The sequence below is a fragment of the Pteropus vampyrus genome, unplaced genomic scaffold, assembly GCF_000151845.1.
Source record: "Pteropus vampyrus isolate Shadow unplaced genomic scaffold, Pvam_2.0 Scaffold113, whole genome shotgun sequence".
NCBI lineage: Eukaryota > Metazoa > Chordata > Mammalia > Chiroptera > Pteropodidae > Pteropus > Pteropus vampyrus.
Genome location: NW_011888894.1, coordinates 99,200 through 123,579, shown reverse-complemented (window position 1 = coordinate 123,579; position 24,380 = coordinate 99,200). Strand labels below are relative to the sequence as shown.

The 24,380-nt window shown below is 34.6% G+C and overlaps 1 protein-coding gene and 1 long non-coding RNA gene across 2 annotated transcripts in view; both read right to left on the bottom strand.

Moving 5' to 3' along the window:
- Positions 1-24,380, bottom strand: part of EXOC6B (exocyst complex component 6B) — a 543,568-nt gene that overhangs the window by 446,421 nt on the left and 72,767 nt on the right. The window contains exons 2-5 of the mRNA XM_011365544.2: positions 19,525-19,690; positions 12,299-12,346; positions 10,506-10,596; positions 10,350-10,395 (exon numbers count right to left, since the gene is read on the bottom strand). Coding sequence (XP_011363846.1) covers positions 10,350-10,395; positions 10,506-10,596; positions 12,299-12,346; positions 19,525-19,690 — 351 coding nt within the window. The remainder of the gene's footprint in view (positions 1-10,349; positions 10,396-10,505; positions 10,597-12,298; positions 12,347-19,524; positions 19,691-24,380) is intronic.
- LOC111743399 lies at positions 14,261-16,016 on the bottom strand. Its single transcript, XR_002781654.1, has 2 exons — positions 14,878-16,016; positions 14,261-14,841 (listed from the first exon to the last, which is right to left on the bottom strand). It is a non-coding gene; the product is annotated as an uncharacterized LOC111743399 (long non-coding RNA).

Genomic DNA, 24,380 nt, shown 5'->3' with positions numbered 1-24,380 from the left:
ACCTGAACTTCCACTTTTTAAAACTAGAATACAGGCTAAAATATATGAAGCTACTGTTTCCATATACTGGGCATTATGTAAGAGAAGAGTAATCTCTGAAAAAAAGAAAAACAAACAAGGTGAGTTTAATAATTATCTGAGTTATCATCTACCTGAAGGTGATTTCTAGACCATGAAAAGGGTCAGAGAAAACCCAAACAAAACCCAGCAGTTTACAGTATTAGAGTCAGAGATAGGAAGGAGTTCAGGAAAACTGACACACCTTGAGGTTGTGCAGCTAGAATTCAAAAAAAAAAAAAGGAGGGGGGCGCAGAGCAATGCAGAAAAGAACTCCAAAAATCTACACAGGAGTTCCCTTGAGTCTTTGCTGAGTACTACGCCAGACAAAGGAAAAGTGAAATTCCACATAGACGGGCAAAAAGAAGAAAGAAAGAAGGGAAGGGAAGAGAAGGGAAGGAGGGAGAGACAGGCAGACACCAGGGAAATGTAATATAAACACTTCCAGGAGTTTAGACAAGACAGAGAAATATCCAAACTGTGAACAGTCCAAGTGTGGTGTCCTTGAGGACTCCTGAGTTATTAAGCAAAGATGAATACTACTCTGAAACACCCTGGAAAAGAAGGCAGACCTAGCAAAACTTAAAAATGGAGTTTGAACAGATCTGCAAACTAAACTATTTGCCAAGACAAAACTGACACTAAGAAGAAAAAAGCCCCCCAAATCCAGACACTCATCAACAAAATATAATGTCCATTTATTACCCAATCAAAAATTACTAGACATGATAAGAACCAAAAACCTGACTTAATAACTAGAAGAAAACAAAACCAGTCTACACAAAGAGATCCAAAATGCCAGAAGTGACAAAACTAGCAAAAAGCACATGAAAACAGATAGTCATGCTATATATATGTATTTAAAGAAAGACACAAAAATAACAAGAGAAATTGGAAGTTAAACGAACCACAAGCAGGATATATGCATGTATGTGTATTTACACCAAAGTGCATCAAAATCAAATTGCTGGGAACAACTGATAAAGACAAAGTTTTAAAACAGGTGGGGAAATGACACATTAAGTACAGAAGAACAAAGGTAAGAAAGACTATGTTTGGTTTACATACCTCTCCTCAGAAAGTACATAAGCCAGAAAACAAAGAAATGATGTTTGAAGAATGAATGAATCTATAAACCTAGAATATAGAAAACCTGAACAACATTATTGACCAACGGTACCTAAATGACAGTTAAAGAATTCTCAACTCAATAATAGAATACACATTATTTTGAAGTATACATGTAATTTTCACCAAAATAGACCACATGCCGGGCCATGAAACAAGTCTCAACAAACATAAAAGGTTGAAATCATACATTTTGCATTTATGAACACAATAAACTAAAATTACAAATAAATTTTGAAAATTCTGAAAAAAATCCCCTAAAATCTGGAAATTAACCAGTTCACTTCTAAATAATCAGTGAATTGAATTTTCAAAATCACAAGAGAAATTAGAATATATCTGGAAAAACCCCACATCACCATAAAACATGTAAGATTCAGTAAAAGCACTAATTAGAAAGAAAAGTAAAGCTTTAAATGGCTACAATAGAAAAGAATGAACCAAAATTAATGCTCTAAGCCTCCACTTTATAAAGCTAGAAAAAGAGCAAATTAAACCCTAAATAAGAGAAAGGAAATACTAGAAATTATAGCAGAGATCAATAAAACAGATGACAGAAAAACAACAGGGAAAAACTCAATAAAACCTAAAGATGCTTTTAAAATAAGTTGATTGATAAACCTCTAGCTAAAATAATCAGAGAAACAGAGGCAAAGACAAGGACAAAGAGAGAGAACATATAAGTACTAGACATACCAGGGTGATCACTTCATAAGGTATATAAACATGTAATCACTAGTTGTACACCTGAAACTAATACAATATTATGTGTCAACTGTAAGAAAAATAAATTTTAAAAAGAGACAGAAAATATACAAATTACCAACATAAGAAAGAAAAAATATCACTATAGACTCTATACATGTTAAAATAATAAGGGAATATCATGACCCATTTTTACTAATGAATTCAAAATCCTGGATGACATGCACGAACTACTTGAAAGACAAAAATAGGCAAAATTTACTCAGGAAACAAAAATGCAAACAGCTCTGTATTTATTTTTTAAATTAAATTTGTACTTGAAAACCTTCTGACCAAAAACAAACAAATGTCATGGTCCAAGTGACTTCACTGCTGGATTCTACCAAATATTTAAGGAAAACAACGCCAATACTATACAAATTATTCCAGAAAATCAAAGAGGAAATACTTTCCAACTCATTCTATGAGGCCAGCATTAATCTGACACCAAAATCAAACACAGACATAATTTAAAAAAAAAAAAAAAAAGAAAACTAGAGATATCTATTCTTCATGAACACAGACGCAAAAATCCTCAACAAAATTTTAGCAAATCAAATACCACATCATATAACATGACCAAAAGGGATTTATGCCACAAATGCAAGTTTAGTTTAACATTCAATAATTAATCAATATAATTCATCACATAAATAAACTCAAAAAGAAAAAAATATATGATCATTTCAACTGAGGAAAAAAGCATTTGACAAAAACAATTTTCATTCCTACTAGAAACTATCAACAACCAAAAATAGACGGGAACTTCCTCAATCTTATAAATGGCATGTACCAAAAAAACTATACCTAACATCTTACTTCATGGTGAAATGCTTTCCCCTTAAGATCAGGAACAGGGCAAAGATATCCACTCTCACTACTTCTATTCAATACTGTACTGGAGGTGCTAGCCAATTCAATAAGGCAAGAAAAACAAATCAAAAAGAAACCATTCTAATTGGAAAGTAAGAAATACAACTGTCTTTATTTACAAACAAGATGATCATCCACATAGAAAATCCAATGGAATACACAAAAAAAGCTACTAAAATTAATAAGTGATTTTAGGAGGGATTCAGAATACAAGATATATAAAAATTAATAGTATACTAATAATAAGTGACTGGAAATTAATATTTAAAAATCAATACCATTTAAAATAAGCATCGAAAATATGAAATATTTAGGACTAAATATGACAAAAGCTAAATAAGACTTTTTCACTGAAAACTACAAACATTGCTAAAAAAAATGTTTAAAAACACCTAAATAAATGACTGCATCCATATTGTTTGGTTGGTAGGAAGCTGGACCAGCATGAAGTCCTAGCATGAGTGACCTGGGGAGGTAAGGAGGATGTCTGTATAAAGGCAGCCTGATATGAAGTGTCAGAACCAAAGAGTTCGGATGAAGAGGGCATTAAAGCCCAGTGGGGTAAGGAGGATACCATATAGGAGGGTGACTCAGTGTGTGCTGTTGGCACATTAGTAGGGTAAAGAGGTTCAGTGACAACCATGATGAGGTGACTAATTTCCCTCAAAAGGGGAACTGATCAAATAAACAAACATACCAAGAATAATGAGAGCCAGGTTACTCAATAGTAATGAGCATGCCAAGCACATAGATCTTGGCTGCTTTTAAATGATATTCTTTAAAAAAAAAAAAAGTGGTTTCTTAGAAAAATGGCTGGTTCCAGGGCTCAAGCAGACAGAGTATAAGATAAGCCTGAAAAATATCTCCTTTTGCTGGTAAATAATTACTCAAAGAATTATAGGTACATGTTAAAAGGACACAGAAAAGCCAGATTAAAGGGGCTCTATTGGTGCCAGCCAGGAAAATTTGAACAACAAAATAAATAAAACCAACAAATTATGACTAATCAAATAAATTAAAAGAACTATGAGTTCATATTGACATAAAAAAATAAATTGAAAGTCTGATGAAAAATGATGAATTTACATAACTATAAAATATCTCCCCACAAAATTTTTCATTAAAGGGAAAAAAGAGTAACTTTACAATGAAAAATCTGGTAGACATCATCTTAATAAAGTAATCAAAGTGAACATCATCAGTAACAGAATAAATCAAATTTATGTGAAACCTGACAGAATGCAATGAGAACACAGTACCATTTTTGTGATATTCTAGTCAAAGACACATAATGAGGGGAAATATCAAACATACCCAAACTGAGGGGTATTCTACATAATAACTGGCCTATAATCTTCAAAAGTGACAAAGTCATGAAAGTCAAATAAAGACTGAGGGCAGTTCCAGACTGAAGACTAAAGACATGAGCACTAAATGTAGCACATGATTTAAACTGGATTCTTTTGCTATAAAGAACATGACTGAGGCAATTGTCAAAATTTGAATTGGGTATAAGAATTAGATGCTACTAATCTATCAATGTTAATTTCTATTCTCTATTGCATCATGGCTGCATAGAAGAATGTCTTTATTTATAGAAAATCACACTAAAGTCTTTGGGAATGATGGGGCACCATGTTAGCAACTTTCCACTGGTTCAGGAAAAAGGCAAAAGTTACTAATACTGGACTTGGGAATGTTTAAAAATAAAATTTTTTTAAGCCACAAATAAATTTGACTATCAAAATTTACAACTACTATACAACAAAAAATACTAACTGTACAAAGTTAATAGATAAGCCATGCATTGAAGAAAATATTTGTAGGATATAAAAAGAAAAAGCATCTAAAGTATGTAATGTATTTTTATAATGAAAAAAAGGAAACAAGAGACAACCTAAGAGAAAAATGGGCAAAATATATGAAAAAAATCCAAATGTCCAAAAACCAGTCTCACCAGTAATCAGAGAAATGAAAAATTGGAATCAGGGTAATGCTGGCCTCGTGAAATGAGCATTATCCTGATTCCAAAACAAGACAGAGACATTACAGGAAAAGAAAATTATAGGCCAATATCCCTGATGAACATAGACGCAAAAATCCTCAACAAAATATTAGCAAACTGAATTCAGCAATACACTAAAAAGATCACACACCATGATCTAGTGAGATTTATTCCTGGGGTGCGACATTGGTTCAATATCCACAAATCAATTAACATGATACACCACACAAACAAAATTAAAATTAAAATCATATGATCATATCAATAAATACAAAAAAGCATTTGACAAAAACCAGCATCCACTTATGATAAAAATTCTCAGCAAAGTGGAAACAGAAAGAACATACCTCAACATAGTAAAGGCTATTTATTACAAACTAACAACTAACATCACACTCAATAGTGAAAAGCTAAAAGCATTTTCCTTAAGATCAGAAAAAAGACAAGGATGTCCACTTTCACTACTTCCATTCAACATAGTTTTGGAAGTCCTAGCCACAGCAGACAAGAAAAAGAAAGAAAAGGTATCCAAATTGGAAAGGAAAAAGTAAAATTGTCATTATTTGCAGACAACAGGATACAATATAGAGAATTCTAAAGACTCCACCAAAAAACTATTAGAATTGATAAATGAATTCAGTAAAGTAACAGGATTCAAAACTAATATCCAGAAATCAGCTGCATTTTTATACACCAATAACGAACTATCAGCAAGAAAAATTAAGAAAACAATCTCATTTACAACTGCATCAAAAACAATAAAGTACCTGGGAATAAAGATAATCAAGGAGGTAAAAAACCTGTACTCAGAAAATTATAAGATATTGAAAAAAGAAACTGAAAAAGATACAAATAAATGGAAGCTAATACCATGTTCATGGATAGGAAGAATCAACATCATTAAAATGTACATACTACCCAAAGCAATCTATAGATTCAAGGCAATCTTTATCAAAATAACAATGGCATTTTTCACAAAACTAGAACAAATAATCCTAAAGTTTATATGGAACTACAAACAACCTCAAATAGCCAAAGCAATTTGAGAAAGAATAAAGTTGAAAGTATCATGCTACTGATATCAAACTATACTACAAAGCTAAAGAATTCAAAACATCATGGTATTGCCATAAAAACAGACATATAGTTCACTAGAACTGAACAGAGAGCCCAGAAATAAACAAATGCCTATAGGGTTATTTAATCTATGACAAAGAAGGCAAGAATATACAATGGGGTAAAGACAGTGTCTTCAATAAATGGTGTTGAGTAAACTAGACAGATACATGCAAAAAATCAACTAGGCTACTTTCTTATACCATAAACAAGAATAAACTCAAAATGGATTAAAGATCTGAACGTAAGACTTAAAAACATACAACTCCTAGAAGAAAACAGGCAGCAAACTAACATTGCTTTTAGTAACATTTTTTTTGGATGTCTCCTCGACAAGTGAAACTAAAGAAAAAATTTTGCACAGCAAAGGAAATCATTGACAAAACAAAAAGACAGCCATTGAATGGGAGAAGATATTCACCAATGATACATCCAATAATGGATTTATGTCCAAAACATATAAAGAATTCATACAACTTACCACCAAAAAAGACAAACAATCCAGTTAAAAAATGGGCAGAGGACCTGAATAGACATTTCTCCAAAGATAGACAGATGGCCAATAGACATAGGAAAAGAGGCAAAAGAGGCTTAATGTCGCTAATTATCAGAGAAATGAAAATTAAAACCAAAATGAGATATAACCTCATATCTGTCAGAATGGCTATCATCAATAAATCAACAAACGACGTTGGTGAGAATGTAAAGAAAAAAGAATCCTTGTGCACTGTTCGTGGGATTGCAAATCAGTGAAGACACTACGAAAAACAGTATGAAGGTTCCTGAAAAAGTTAAAAATGGAACTATCATATAATCCAGCAAGCCCCTTTTGGGTATTTATCCAATGAAATCTAAAACACTAATTTCAAAATATATATGCATCCCTATGTTCACTGCAGCATTATTTACAGTAGCCAAGAAATGAAGCAACCTAAGTGTTAATAGACAGATGACTAGATGGAGAAGTGGTACATATATACAAAGGAATATTACTTGGTCATAAAAAAAAAAAAAAAGGAATAGAATCTTACCATTTGCGACATGAATGGATCTAGAGGGTATTATGCTAAGTGAAATAAGTCAGAGAAAGACAAATACCATATAATTTCACTTATAAATGGAATCAAAAAAAAAACAAAAACAAAAAACAAAATAACCCAACAAAACTGCAACAAACTCATAGTTACAAAGAACAAACTGATGGTTGACAATGAGAGGGAGTTAGGGGTCTGGGTGAAAAAGGTGAAAGGATTAAGAAGCACAAATTGGCAGTGACGAACTAGTCATGGGGATATAAAGTACAGCACAGAGAATACAGTCAATAATACCATAATAACTATGTATGGTATCAGGTGATACTAGACTTATCGGGGAGATCACTTAGTAACTTATATAATGTCTCAACACAATGCTGTACAACTGAAACTAATATAATATTAAATGTCAACTGTAATTGAAAAATAAAGTTTAAAAAAAAGGAAAAAATAGGAACAATCATCTATGATGTCGCAATCATCGGACTTGCAAAAACCAAAAATGTTTGATAAAAGATACAGACGATGATACCAAGAGGTGGAATAATAGGACCTCCCTTAAAATGCTGGTGGAGTCTAAATTGGTAAATCACTTTGGGTAGCAATATGTAGTTAAGATCAAAGATATGTATATCCTTTCTTTGATCTAACTGATCTTCTAGTTATAACCCCTAGACCGGCATTACCTGAAAGCACAGTAGAAATGCAGAATCTCAGGAATGACCTTAGACCTACTGAGTTAGGATCTACCTTTAACAAATCCCCATGTGATTTGTAAACACAGCAACATTTGAAGAGCACTATTCTCAAGAATCCTTGAATATGTGCCCAAAGAGAAATATTTATTGCACTATTTCTGCATAGTGAACAATTAGAAACATACCAAATGTCCCTCATGGTTATTAGTTAGGACAGTCATCCTGTAGTAACGATAATCCCAAAAATCAGTAACTTGAAACAAAGATTTATAACTTAACTCATGTTATACATCTGTAACAGGTTGGCAGGAAAGCTGTTCATTACAAATACTCAGGAATTCAACCACTATCTTAAAAGTTACCATTTGTCATGACAAAGGGAAAACAGAACTCTGGAGGTACTTGTAATAGAAATTAACTACTAAGCCCAAAAGTAACATTCATCACTTCTGCTTACATCTTATCAACCAGAAATAATCACGTAGACCAAGGATGCCCAAGGAAATATAATTCTACTACATGCCAAAAGAAGATTCAACTAAAAATAGTGGTGAACACCACTTATGACAACTACTAGAAGTGTGAGAGGAAATGTGAATTATTCATATAATGGACTACTAAAGAGAAATTAAATCAAGTGAACTAGATCTATTTATATATAAAGAAAATAAGTCCTCTACTATAGCCGTCCCCAACCTTTTTGGACCAGTGCTCCTATGAGAATCTAATGCCTGATGATCCGAGGTGGAGCTGAGGTGGTGATGCTAGCACTAGGGAGCAGCTGCAAATACAAATGAAGCTTCACTCACTCGCCCGTTGCTCAACTCCTGCTGTGTGGCTCAGTTCCTAACAGGCCATGGACCACTACCTGGTCCATAGCCCGGGGGTTGCGGATCCCCGCTCTACCAGTATGTAAGCCCTGTAAGAGCAGATATCGTTATCTGCTTTGTTCAGAGCTGTATCACCGGCACCAAGAGCAATGTCTAGCATACGTTAGGTACTCAATTCATTTATGTTAAATAAATGAATAAGTGAATTTCAAAAAAAATGAGAACAGAGAACCATTTATGTAAATGTTTTTAAAAATACAAAATAATACAACATGATTTACAGATATTAAAAACATGGACTAGGACACTCATCAAAATTTGACACTGATTTTCTCAGGGGAGTAGGAAAAAGAATAGGACTGAGGAAGGAGACTTAAGTTTTATCAGTAGTTTTAAAAAAAGTGTTATCTTTTTTTTAAGTGATATCTCTATCCACAGGCATTTATATATATGTTATACATATTTACATATATATAAATCAAAACAGGAAAATTGTCAATATCTGTTAATTCAGAGAAGTTGGCACACAAGTTTTTTTTTTTTTTAATCTCTGTAACTTTAGAACTTTACAATAAGGTTGTCAGGAAAATTATACTACTTTCTTATCTCATTGAATAGAATGTCTCATATTGTTCTATTCTACCTATGTCCTACATCTCATATTGTTCTGTTCTACCTATGTCCTTTTATGTGAACATGTCCTCCTGGGGAGAAAAGAATCTTGGGAAATAATTTTAAGAAATTCAAAAAATTTTGATGCCTCATGCTTTAGCTTTAAAAATCTTGAGAATATATAATTTTTATTCATAATATGTCTATTCTTATTTCACTATCAAATACATTTTAATTCCATACTTTTCCCTCAAAACCTAGGTAAAATTAACATTCCAGGAAGATGTATCCCATTTATCCTGTGGCTTCACACGCCCCATTGTACTACAAGGTATCTCAGGGAAGAGAGGGTGGGGATGCTTACTCAGTTTGAAAAGAAGAGCCAAAAAGTAATTATAGAGTTTCCTCTGAAATAAACAGAAAAAAAGAACACACAGGAAAAAAATGCTCTCTAAATCTAACCTTTACCTTGCCCCCTTTGATGGTTAATTTTTATTTGTCAGATTGGCTAGGACACAGTAACCAGATATTTAGTCAAATATTATTCCTATTTCTGTGAAGGTATTTTTTAAATGAGATTATTAACACTTAAATCAATAGACTCTGAGTAAAGAAGATTACTCTCCATAATGTAGATGGGCTTCATTCAATCAGTTGAAGACCTTAACAGGAAAAAGCCTGGGCTTTCCCAAGGAAGATGGAATTCCACCAGCAGAGTGCCTTCGGACTAAGACTACAATGTTTACTCTTCCCTGACACTCTAACCTACCAGCCTACTCTGCAAATTTCGGACTTTCCAGCCTCCATAATCATGTGAACAAATCCCTTAAAGTCAATCAATCAATCAATCAATCTCTCTCACTGTATACACACACATACACACACACACACACAACACACACACACACAGAGGTTTTGTTCCAATGGAGAACACTGACTAAAAGAGTTATCACTTTTCTCCTGAAAGAGTGGGTCTTCATCAAACTCAAACTATAAGTAGAGTGTTTTATTAAACATAATACATGAAAAAATACATCACATACCACTATATGTAAATAAGTCTCAGGATAAATCAATAGATATAAAAAAGGCTAGAGAAGATGTTAAATGAACTTTAAAAAACTGAATTATGTCAATAGCTGTAAATAAAAAGCTTTCAGTCACACTTTTTCAAAGGTTATGCGAAATATATACCTTAAAAACATTCTAAATAGAAATTTTAAATAAAGTCTATTCAATAAAAAAAACTTACCTTTTAGTTTTCATTTGATCCCTCAGTTTGCTATACATCTCCAAGACTTGAAAGAGAAAGGAAAAAAGAGCACACAAGCATTATTTAGAGAAAGTGAAAGACTAATTAAAGCTAAAGGAATTGCATCAAGGGCCCTACTCATTTCCAGTTCCTCACCTGGAAGACACAGCATTAATTTATCAACAGTGGCAGAAATATTTCTCTGTTGTAGTCGACACTGCTTCAGCTCTTCCATTGCTATTACCAGCTTGGCAAGAGGAAAAAAAAAATGAATTATGCCAACAGCTGTAAATAAAAAGTTTTCAGTCACATTTTTCCACCCTGTGTTCAATTAATCAGAAAATCCCAGACAGTTTCATAGTAAGACCTGCCAAGTGAACTAAGGAACTGCCTTTCTCAACCAGTAAAACATTCCTGCACGGTTTTCTACTTTCTCCCTAAGATACATACTACGTGAGGAAAGGCTAGGTAAAATGAAATCCTAAAATTCAGAGGCTATCTGGGAGAAAACAAAAAATTTGCAGATTTTCTCCAGACCCTACTCAGACTCTTCATGATTTATGATTTCATCACTCTTCTGAGAAGATCTTATATTTCTTCCATCAGCGTAAGAGTCCTAGAGGAAAATAGTCCTTCCTATACAGCTTCAAATGAGTCTTGTAAATAATCTTCAACTAAATCTCGATTTCAACAAATAAACCACACACTTAGAAAGTTGTAGCTTTTCCAAGAGTTCCAGTTTAGTGAAGAGTAACTCCCTTTTCTTCTCATAGCTGTTTTAAAGGCTTCCATCTGAAGTCATACCACAATATAACTAGAAGAAATTACACTTTCTGCATAATTTAAAATGTGTGAGACAAACTTTTAAAAAGCAGTAAGCTACCTACATAGCCTCCTATAGTATTCGCCTCATACTCATGCCTAAAAATGTTATCAGCCTATATACCATGCAAAAAAGAACAAGAGAATGGCCCTGATTAAGTCACTGGTAAAACAATCAAGAGCCAATCTTAAAGATTACTAAATTTAAACAATAAATAAGTATTAGGCAATATGGAAGGTACATGATACAGAGAAAAGAAATGGACCACATACAAGTCAGAAAACCTGAGTTTTAGTACCAGCCTTGCCACTTACTATGTAAACTTCAGCAAATGTTTTAATTTCTTCATCAATAAAATAGTGTGGATACCTGTCTTGACTTTGTCATAGGTCTACCATGAGGATTAAGTGAGAAAATGCACATGATGACTTAAATGGTGAGTATATCAATTAATGGAATCAATGATTCACTTTTTAAACAAAAATTTATAGAGCACCCACTTTCTGCCAGTCACTGTTTAGACAGGTAGAGGGGATACAGTAATAAATAAAACAAAAATTCCTGAACTCATGGAGCTTAATTTCTAGTGGAAAGAGACAGACCAAAAAACAAACAAACAAATATATAAGTATATACAATATAAGATATCATTACATGACAGAGAAAAATAAAGCAGGAAAGGTGAAAAGAATACAGTGGGTTGAGAGTGAGATTGCCATTTCAAATAAGGTGGTGAGAAAAGGCCTCATTAAGCAGCTAACAAAACGGAAAGGTCTTAAGCAGGTAAATATAAGGAAAAGAGCATTTTGGGCAGAGGGAACAGCACTGGCCGCATTATGACTACTCAAGTGATATAATTGTATTAACCAATGTTATCCCAATAAACTTAATAATAATAATAATAATAATAACAACACAGCTAAGGTTGGCTACATCCTTTCACATTAAGCTTTCAAGTGGCTATATTCATTTAACTCAGATAAATATTAGAAGAAGCGACAATAACGTCCAAGTTCCTCCAACATACTACTTATGGTGTTAAAAGCCACTAAATCAAGAAGATAGTCATCAAAAGAGAATGACAAAAAACAGAAAAGATTTTTTTCAAAAAGTAAATTGGCCTTACTTCCTTCCCCTCATGTTGTAGTTTTCTATTAGTATCCGTCACTTGATTCTGTGGAGAGAAGACAATTTAAATTCATAAAAAAACAAACATTTAGACAACAGTTGGATAAGATAAAAATTTACAATGAAAAGACTAAGGATATTATTTAGATAGTTACAGTATTCCACCACATTTTGGTTTAGTGGCATCTTCTTGTGTTTAAATTACATCAACTTTTCTAATATATGTTACATGGCCATTTCAACAATAAAAAGAATAATTTATTAAGAGATATGTTCAGTTTGTAATTTTCCAAACTAAAACACTATAACAACTAAAGACCATACTTTAATTTTGAAAAGAAAAAAAAAAAAAGAAATAAAAAATAACTCACAAAGAAATATCATCTCTATTATGTGTAGGGAAAAAAAACAAATTTTATCATAGATACTCTTCACCAATATATTCCTGGAAAACTTGAGTATAAATTGAACTTTTTAACTCAGGTCAAATTTTCCCCATTTATTATCCTAATTTTAGAAAATGTTTTATAATAGTTCTTGTAGGATCATTAATTCTTAACATATCCTAACATTTCCATCTTTCTACTTTTCTAAATTAATCTTTCCATCAGATAGTCAAAACTATGTGAGCAAACTTTAAAATGATCTAAGTTCATAATTCAAAGAAACTGGCACCACTTTTTCAGTAATCTACTTTTTAATACTCAATTGATATAAAAAATATTAAGTACATGAAATAGTAATTTTCTTACCATCTCAGACATTATCAAAATGAGCAATTTTAACTTCTAAAGCTTCTTTTAACAGAGGCTTTCTACTCTTCTACCAATAACTGCCACTCCTTATGCTGTTAAGCATTTCCTTAACCCAGCATTTCCTATTATGTCCCTTAGAACAACAAGATATATTAGTTAATAGCTACTCTGCGCAAACGTGTGTGTGCGCGCGCGCACACGCACGCACACACACACACACACACACACACACACACACAGAAGATATGTTTGAGAAATATCACTGAACAGGATAGTTTATTCAAGATACCCGATACCTGGACGATCATATTTTCAGAGCAGATTACCACATGCATCCTCTTTCAATGACAAAATGAAATCTGACCTCCAGAAAGTCTTTATAAAGTCATAAAAAGAAGCAAAAAACCATCAAATTCCCTCATTATTTCACAGTACCACATGTTACACATTTGGTTTTTTTGGACTGTGAGCCCAACACAAATTAAGAGTGTGATATAGTCATCTAAAATGCTGATCTAAGACAATGGTAGTAGAAGCATTGTCTAAAACAGGGGTCAGCAAACTGTTTTTGAAAATGGACAGGTAGATAGTCTCTGTTTCAACTACTTGATTCTGTCATTCTAGTAATATGCAGCCATAAACATAATGTAAATGAATGGGCATTGCTGTGTTCCAAAAACTTTATTTACAAAAACAGGAAGCAAGCTGGATTTGGCCTGCAAGACATAGTTTCCTGATTCTTGGTCTAGAATAAGTGAGACAGTAAGGCTTTAAGATCACACTATGAGAATTACATTCAGATGCCATATTTCAGTTGCCATATTGACAATTGAGGCATAATTAGATGCGAATACATTTGGAGAGGCAGTCAAACCTATACCACGTGAAAAACAGATAAAGGGATTTTTAACCCAAAGGTGGAGGGGTGGGTAAATATTCCTTTGGAGACACTATACATCTGAAGAACTATCAGAAGAAAGGTGGTACCTAAAAATAGTGCTTATTAAACAAATAAATGGATATTACTAGAAAATAGGATTAATATCAGTTCAATTAAGAAAAAAAAGCTACCAAGTAATGGAGTGTGTTGACTGGAGTAGTAGTGTCCCCCACTTCACAATAGTTATTCAAGAATTATTAGATTTTTTTACCCTAAACTGGAGATCTCACAAAATTCAACCTTCCATAAATACTACTAAATTCAGCCTCACTGTCTCTGGGAGAATATCTTGTTCTCCAAGGTATTCTCACCATCTTCAAAACTTTTTTTTTTTTTTTACCTCAAACTCATTGTAAGAAACACCTTTTACACTGCAACCCAGTGTACAAGTATAAGGAACACACATGCTCACACACAAAAATCGAAACAAAACTTTCAAGAAACAATGTTTACATTATACGTAATACACTTTATTATTTTTATTCTATTCTATTTCATTTCAATATTAGTTAAAAATTCTGACTGTGGCCTACTAAACTGATTTCATGCAAACCAAGGTTCTAAAACATACCCATAGGAGTCTAATAATGCTTCTGATAAGATAATTGCCATTTCAACACTACTTCAAAATAACAATGAGAAGAAACTATAATGTTCCTCTAGAATGCTACTTCTCTTGATTCAGAGATTATATCTATCTATATAGATAGATATGCTGTAAATCAAAAGAAATACTGAGAACCCTAGAGAGTACAGTTTCTTTACACTGTTATGTTAAAACAGGACTGACAGTAGTTAGTGCTTAACCTTTTCTATTTTCTAAACTCTTTTCTGGAGTTTAAGAACCTAAATTTTCTAAACTCTTTTCTGGAGTTTAAGAACCTAAATTTTACAGGTTCTTAACTCAGGCTGAATGAATCCTCCTCAAGCACAGCCTTCAAGATTCGAGCACGGCCTCCAAGATTCGCTGCTAGACTTTAATCCCCTCAATTCCCAGGGTGAATAGAGCCCAAAGCAGCCAAAACCCCTGAACTGGCAGCCCCTAGTTTTCGCTTTCCCTCAGGGGCATCCTGAGCAATTTCAAGAAATCTGCAACTTGAAACAATTTGAAGGAAGAAAGCGAAGGTGTGCACCACCAAGTGATATCAGCAATCGGTGAGCACTCTGGGCAATATTCAGTGCTACCTGTCAAGGAAGTACTCCAGCACAGGACTGCTCGATCGAAGACAGCATCCTGGTGCTCATCATGAACAGGGGGCACAGGAGGTGGAGGAAGAAGTCTGGAATACAGGTATCCAAGAAGCATAGAAAAGAACCCAAGGTGAAGATGGAAAGCTAGGATGGCTGAGTAAGGACCAACAGCACACACAGCTCCTGGCAGGAGGCCCCTATCTTTGTTTTCACACGTTTCAGATACTTTTGTCCATTTGAGGCTATTTGGCCCCCAAAAATTCAGCATAATTTTTAATTTTAAATAGGATCAATTGTTCATACTTTTAATCTGCTTTATACAGTAAGCAAACATTTCTAATACTTTCCCCTGTCAGATATCATTCTATAATATATTGTAGCTTATTCTTCTTTTAAATGAATGTACTGTGATTTCTTTTACTAATCCTCTATTAAATGACTTTTAGGGACATTTTAAAGTTTTATCTGTTTAAAAAAATCACATAAACATCCTTGTGCATGCCCCTATATAGCCTCAGAATAAATCTTAAAACTATGTGGAGTTTTAAATATTGATAAATAAAATTACTCTTTTCGAAGGTTGTAACAATCCATATCCCAACGAGTCACTCCCTTGTTGATCGGTATCATCTCTAATCTCAAATATTTTTTCATCTTTGTCATTTTACTAGGTGGCACATTACTGTTCAAGTTTCCACTCCTTTAATTTTTCTAAATTGTAGACTTTCCTTGTCTTTCTTGTGTACATTGTATATTAATGTGTTTCTCAGTTATCTATTAGTGTTCATATTTTCCTATTAAGACTTTTTAAATGTTAAGGATCTCGATAATTCGTCATCCATATTTGTAAATATTTTTTATTTATTTACCCTTTATTTTATCTTTTATTTTAATGTTCTCATATCCATCAATTTTTTTCTTTCTGGTTTAGGAATTGTGTTTAGAAATGTATTTCTCACTCTCAAAATTACATAAATATTCATCTATATTTTCTACTAGTTACTTTAGAGTTTTATTTTTTACATTAACTCTTTAGTTCATCTGAAATTAATTTTGGTATATTGAATGAGAAAAAATCTAATTGAATTTCAATTACATTAGTTAAGCATTAAACAATATTAACAACAAATCAGAAGGGTTGTTATTTTTAGAGGGGAGAGTAGAGGAGGCAACTCAGAAGAGTACAAAAAGAGAGCTTTAATTGTGTTAGTAATGTTACATTTCTTGTGGGGAGGGGGGAGCTGTCCATAGCATTGCTATTCTTATTAGCCTGGAGTACTTAGAAAGAGAAATACTCAAACAATAAAAGCCAAAATCTGCTATTTATCATCTTTTCAAGGGTGCTGGTTGCTCTTAAGTCCACTGTGTGGCCCTTAAATCATGGTCCTCTTCAGGAATCATATTTGCTCTGCTTATTTATATGGTCCAATCCCATCTATCATGCCATCTGACATGAGAACAATGTCTAGCTAATAATCCCAAAGCCCCAGCACAGCCTCATACTGGGCCAAGCATTGACTTAATGGTCTTTGGGTCATGAGGTTGGAGTGGTGGTGGTGGTATCGGTGATGCACAGACGGCTCCTTTGACTTGACAGTTTCCTTATTAGTGTTGACCTACTCCTGTTTGTCTAGGGACGTGATGGAGCAAATGCAGAAAAGACTAACTGCTTACAGATGAGGAAATCTAACTTAGAGAGGTCACAGAGACAGATGCGTGTCTATTTAGGCTCACTGAGCACTTGCATTCTGTTCTGCTGCCTCTGGGCTTTTGTCCTGTATTTTTCTGCAGTGGGTATGGCAGGCCTGACACATGGCTGCCTCGGGGTTTTGAAAGATGTGATTTTCCATATTTATTACTTAAGAAGTCATACACATTTCTCACTGAGGCCTTTGACCGTCACACCACAAAGAGGCCACTGACTATGCCAAAAGGGCCTCCATGCTCCTGCCATTCTAAAAACCTTTTTGTTTGTTTGTTTTCCCTCAACCCCCAACTCCTTCCCATCTGACAGTCACCAGTCTGTTCTCTGTACCTATAAGTTTGTTTTAATTTTATTTATTTTTTTCTTTAGATTCCACGTATAAGTGAAATCATATGGTATTTGTCTTTCTCTGTCTGACTTATTTCATTTAGCATAATACCCTCTAAGACTCAGTAGTCCCCAATCTTTTTGCCACCAGAAACCGGTGCTCCTATGAGAATCTAATGCCTGATGACCTGAGGTGGAGCTGAGGCAGTGATGCTGATGCTGGGCAGCAGCTGCAAACACAGACAAAGCTTCACTTGCTCACTTTCTGCTGTGCAGCCTCGTTTCTAACAGGCCATGGGCCGAAACCAATCTGTGGCTGGGGGTTGGGGACCCCTGCTTTAGGTCCATCCATGTAGTTGCAAATAGTAAGATTTCTTTTTTTTTTTAATAACTGAGTAATATTCCTTTGTATATATGTACCACAACTTCTTTATCCAATCATCTATTGATAGGCACACTTAGGTTGCTTCCATAGATCAACATTCTATTTAAGATAGTTGGAGAGTTATTGTACAGGTCCATAAACTCTTATATGAAACCTTGCGATCCCCTGTGTTTTGGACTTCAGAACTTTGGAGATTTTATAAAGATAATACGGTATATACTGCATATTATATAACCAGTGGGCACTAGGACAGTATCCCATAATCAAACGCATTAACATTTCTACAGCAGAGTACAAAAGTTTACATTAAATAAAATAAATTAAAAGTTTGATAGCTGCATGTCTGTTCAGGTCAGATTTTGCAATCAATTAGCTTTTAAATCACTGTAGCTTTAAAATATAATTTAACATCTAAAAGCCCACTTCTCCCTCAATAAAATTGTTTCTTTGCTTTTCTAACCAATGTATTCTTTTATATGAATTTGACACTCAATGTCAAGTTCTCCCCAGGCCCTGAGAAAATCTTTTAAGGGTTTTAATTCAAATTCTAGTAAGACCAAAACAAAACAAAGAAAAAGAAAAAGGGGTCCCTAATACTTGAGGGGAGAATATTAGGAAGCTACTCAGACATGAGTAACAGGGGAACACAGGAATAGGGGGCCAGCCTAAAGAATGCTCAAAGAACACCCTCTTGGTAGTTAGAGACTCCCTCCTGCATCCCCAGAGACGAAGGAAAGGAAAGTCATAGTGTTAGCCAGCCTAATCTGGCCACAAATGCATGCATAGAAAGTACTCCTCATAACTTCAGCCTCACTCTACAATCATTATAACATCATGACTATGCCTGGAAGTTCATGAATCAAATTATAATAGACTGAATTCTGGGTAAGCACATGCACACTAGGCAAAGTTATGTAGCGGCCAGGTGTCAATCAAAATGACCCCACTTGCCAATCACCTAGGAATGCCTTTGGAACCACCCATCATGGCCCAAATATAAGGCAGACAATCCTGCTTTTGGGTCTTTTTTTTTTTTTTTTTGCCTTTCTGGGTTCTCTCTCTTTTTGGTGGCCTTTTGTGGCCTTTTTGCCCTTTCGCAGACATTTTGGACTCTTTGTGTTGGTTACAGTGCTGGAACCATGTGCCTCCTTGGGGCATACTTTGTCTTTCTAAAATATTTTAAATAAAACTATTAAATCTCAAAAAAAGAAAAAGAAAAAGAAAAGAAAGAAAGAAACAGAAAAGAAGGGAGGGAGGGAGGGAGAAAGAAGTATAAGGACTGGAAAGAAGGAAATAAAGCTATTATACTTGCAGATCACACGAGCGTTTATAGGAAAACTGAAAAAAAAAATCTACTTACAAATTATTAGAAATAACAGACGAGTTTAGTGAAGTGGTTAGATTTAAGATCAATAAGCAAAGTCAGTTATCCAAGATAAGTGAATTTTCTATGCCAGGGGGACCAATATGGCTAGTCTCCTTCCTGAACTTGAATCTGTCATATGAAGAAAGAACATTCATGCTTTGGTAGAAGACACTCCTCAATTATCACTGATTTTTTTTTTCTTTAGTCTTAGGCTGCCATGCTACAAAGACTTCTACACCATGCCCTGCAATGCTGTCATTGTACAGTGATGGCAAGGAAGTAGATGAATGACATGAAGAGTCAATTGAGTTTCTCTTTGAAAGAAACTATTACTGATTCTGATACTGGTTCTTATCCACATGTAGTTATCCCAAATAAATTTAATTTGAATATTCTTTTTAGCTAAAAGCCATAATCCCAATTATCTATTTGTTTTTTACTATACAAAAGTCTTTACAACAAATATGTAACCTGCAATGTATTTCCCACTCCCTTAATGCTAATCAAAACCCCAGCATAGGACAGAAAAACAAGTATCACAAAGAGTCTCCTTACTTTGAGTTTCTGGGCTTCTCCTCTCACTTTCAGCAGTTCAGTTATAGAGTCCACAAAGCCCTGGTAGTGAAAGTTGCACATTTTCTCAATTTCTCGGTCATGATTGCGGATGCGAGTTTCAAGCTTCTCCATGAAGCGTCCATGCTCCTCACCATCATAGACAGACCTTTAAAAAGTGGCATGAAGATTACACCAGACTTAATTCTAAGAAATAGAAAAAGAATTGCAAATCCAGAAGCAAATTTATTTGGAAATTAGATATTAAAGTACATAAACCACAGAGTAATCCAATTGTATTAATATTGCCCCAATGCTAGATGAGTATTTTTTGGAAAACTCAAAGTTTTGCTTCCTTATTCATTCAAAAATATTTAAGTGTTTGACAGTATTTATCATAGAATTCTCATGATAAAATGAAAGGACTGAATTACAAGTCCTTTACACCTTTCTTTCTCAATTAAATTAATCTAGAAAAACTCAATTTTGGACACACGACTCAAATTATTCTATGACTATACCCAAGAAGCTGACACTGCTAGAGAAAAATCACATAGCTATGCCGGTTAGACTCAGTTCAGCTATATAACTACAAATCTAAATTGGGTATAACAAATACCGCTAGATAATACCATAACTAAATCCATCTCCCACAACCAACACTGCCAAAAATCACTTTGTAGTATCCAAAATAACTATGTGTGAAAACCTTACTTTCTCCTCTCTTCAAATGCCCACCCCCTCATTCTCAGCTGCTGATCACAGGAAAAAAAAAATATTTCTTCTTTCACTAAAATCAACCACCCTACTTCCATCTGTAACTTCTACCCTGTCCACCCTCCTATAACAATGGGAAAAGTATTTCAAGCTCTTACCTACAGTTAATCCTTGTTGTCTTAAGAACATTACTCCTACAATTACTCTTTTATACTTCCCCTGAAGCATATATTTCTCCCACTCTACTAAATCATCCTGAGTATATAACATGACTTAAAGAAATCTGTCCTTATCTACAGATTTCCCTCCAGGTACTGTCTTATTTTTCTGCTCCTCTTCCCAGCAAAATTCCTTTCCACATCCTCATCTCTCAATAGCTAGCATTTAGTCCACCTAACAGCAGCACTTTCTTCTTGAAACGCTCTTTTCTCTAGACTTCAATGATACCACACTAATGTGGTTTTTATCCTTTCACTGGCATGCCTTCTCAATCTCCTTTCTGGGCTCTTCCTCCTCTATTATTTTTCTCAATATTCCTAAAATCTCTTCTCTTTTCTAACTATGCTCTCTCACCTATCAATCCTAATTCCATGACTTTAAAATACCATCTATATAGTGATGACTTCCTTCCCTGAGAATTAGACTCAAATATCCAGCCACTATTTAAGAACTTCGATTAGATTTTTTAAAGCCGTCTCAAATTTAACACAGGAAAATATCATCTATCACCAAACTATCTCCACTCCCAGCCCTGTTCCTCCACCAAATCTCCCTGCCACTGACCTACCCCATCACAACTTAATGACACTATCTGTTGACCAAATCAAAAATCCAAATCCAGGAATCACACCTAATCCATCTCTTTCTATCATACATCCCATAAACCCTATCCCATCTATTAATTAGTCCTGACAACTATACTTCCAAAACACTTCTTAAAACTGACCACATCTCACCTAAAACTGTCCACTAAAACCCTACTCCATATTTGTATCACTGCCACACTGGACTAGTGCAGTAGCCTCCTGAAAGTCTCCATTCTCTACTCCCTATCTGCCCCATTCCACATCCCAATGCAGACACTCGCCACATAGCAGATAAAATTATCTTTTAAAGCAATAATTCAGATGTTATCTCCCTGCTTAAATCTCTCCGAAAGCCTCTCTTTACAAAAGGAATAAAAATCTTAAATCCACGACCTACATGATTCTACATAATCTAGCCTCTGACTGTCTCTCTTATCTCATTTCTCTCTTCTCTCTAGTTTCCACCCCTAGCTTCCCTCCACCTTCTATACTCCACCTACACTGGATTTTTTTTTTAGCCTATTCCTGTCTCAAGAATTTTCTTTTTGCTGTTTTTATATTAGTAAAGCTTGTCCCCTATATCTTCAAACAACTTTTGCTTTCTCATCACTCATAGTTTGTCTATCTCTCCCCCTATTCCATCCAAATTAGACTATAACTTCCAGAGCAAGAACTTAGTCTGCTATATTCACCACTGTACCTCTAGAATAGTGCTAGGCAGGTAGTAGGCAGTAAGTAAAATCTGTTGACTAAATGAATGACTAACATCTCTAAGATTTCTTTATTCTCTGAAATTTGTTCAATGCATAAACATATTTGCTCATTACTAACATTTTCTGGTTCTATCATCATTTATAGGTACTGAATCGCGACCTTGAGCCTGTGGATCAGAAAGCCTGTGGATCTCTTAGCAGGTCAGTTCTACTCTCCAAAACTTAGTAACCATAGACAATACACATACAATTTTGGCTTCCAGTAAAAATTCTGAACACTTTAGAAAAGCCAGGGCAATCTAGATTCAGTCTCCTTCCTTTGAAATAAAGGGAAGAGATCTTCCAATAAATTATAAACAATCCCTGCTTTGACAATGAAGACACACTACAGAATAACCACTTGCCTGAAGGAGCTATTCAGAATACACAAGACAAATTACCATTGATATTTCCACTAACCTCAAATAATCGTAACTTTCCTCTTTCAAAGGAAAGGTAAAGAACAGTTTCCAAGTAAAGACACCAATATTCCTTGCCATTTGAACAAGAGGAATAACCACTGAAAACTCATCAATCTAAATGGCATAAGCAGATATTATCATATTAGATAACTCTTGGTTTCAAACTCAGTTTATATCTTGAACAAGTAATATTTCTAAGTAGTAAATCTATTTCCTTCTAGGTAAAACTTTTCATTTTTTTTCCCTCCAAAGAGCTACATTACTATCACAAAAGACAACCTCAAGAAAAAAAATCTGAAAGTTAAGAAATTTACAACATGTTAATAACGACTCGCAAGCGCCTCGGAAGCACCTTGGAAGCCAAGCAGCTTCACTCGCACGTCATCGCGAGGCCTCTCGCAGCACTGCAGTACAGGGGAAAAGTGGGCCTTGGGGAATCCGGAAAGCAGCTCACAGCGGGCTCCCTCTCCTGGTAGCCGCGCGCAGGCTGCAGAGGCAAGACTGCGGGCCGCTTCCTGCTCTATGCCATGGACAGCTACTTGGCATAGACACTGTTTCAAGGACTCCTGCTGCCAGGTGCAGCTGGGTGACATCAGTCTGCTAACACATCAGAGTGAAGCAGAATGTGTGGCTCATCTCAGATTTTGGTCATCACAGGTGGATGGATCCCATGCGTCTTTAGTAAACAAGTCACCTTTGCAGCTAGCACCAGTGCCGGCTCCACGCCACTGAACCTTCTTTAGTCTCGATTGCCTTTCCTCCATTTCTTGGTGTGTTAAAATGACTGAATATGAACCCTAAGAACTCCATGAACCTGGGCTAATGGGAGACTGCAAAAAAATGACAAAAGATCCACCAGAGGACATCTGGGGGTGGGGGGGATAAGGGGGAAGGGGCTAGGGAGAAGGGAAATGACTAATGAAGCCAATTAAAAGAAGTATTGAAATCTGCTTTCCATCCTCATTAACAATTAGCAGGGCACTGGCCAAAGTTTATACCCTGTGTTTTACATTAACAACATTCTATTTGGTCTTTGTATATTTAAGTGATGTAAGGAAATGTGTTTCAATCAAAGCTGAACATGAGATAAAGGAAAGAGATGTAGCTTTTATGATATTTAATCGCAAGCACTTTTATTGTATCTCTGTAAAATACAATGTATGCACGCATGTTAAGTGTCTTCATCCTCATGTTGCTATCTCACGTGAATTAAAAAAAAAGGAAAAAATTAGGTTTATAGCAGCTACTGCATATAAATTTCCCCCTACCTCTAATTTTCAGAATGAACAAAAATATCTTTTATCTGTGATATTTTCAGAGACATTTGCTCTAGTATAGTATATTCAAACAATAAAAACTTTTTTAAAAATGACTCCCTAGCTCCCTGAACTTCCTATAAAAGAAAATATAAATCAAAGAAAAGGAACATGGATTTTAGCTGCCTGACTGTGTGGCCTTGGTTTTAGCAATATAATTAGCTCTGAGTCTTTGGCCAACTCAGTTAATCTCTCTGACCCTCAGCTTTCTAATTTAGAAAATAGGAAGCAATCAATTACACAGTCTCTAAAGTATCAGCCCAGCTCTAAATCTCTACAATTCACTTCCACTTTCAAGTTCAGTCAATAATAATGTAAAGATCATACATTTTCAGACTACTGTAAACAGGTAGTTCAAAACAAGTTAATGAATTTTCTATATCCTTGTCATTAGCCCCGGCCTGTTTCTCCTATCTTAAGGCCTTTATGAATCTAATAGTCTCTTTAATTATAATAATGTTGAATAACATGAAATAAAGGTTTACAGGAGATCCCCTGAGTATCTTGAGAAGTTATTTTAAAGTGAGAATAAAATGTAAAACTCATATATTTAAAACAGGAGTTTGGGACTACATTTAATAAACTTGTGTATGCATCAGGAAATCCATGATTTCCAGATTTTATGTAAATGTTCGGTGCATAGGCAGAAGCACATACATGTAATTTTAAAGAAAACTAATCCATAGTTTCCATCTGGTTATCAAAGAGGTTAAAAACTGCTGGTTTTGTTTCTAGGTGACTACCAATAGGAAAAGGCAATTATAGATCACTACCTAACAGTTCACTTGAATCAGCATTTCGAGTACATAATCAGCCTTAGTGCAAACCGATATATCTAACAGACAT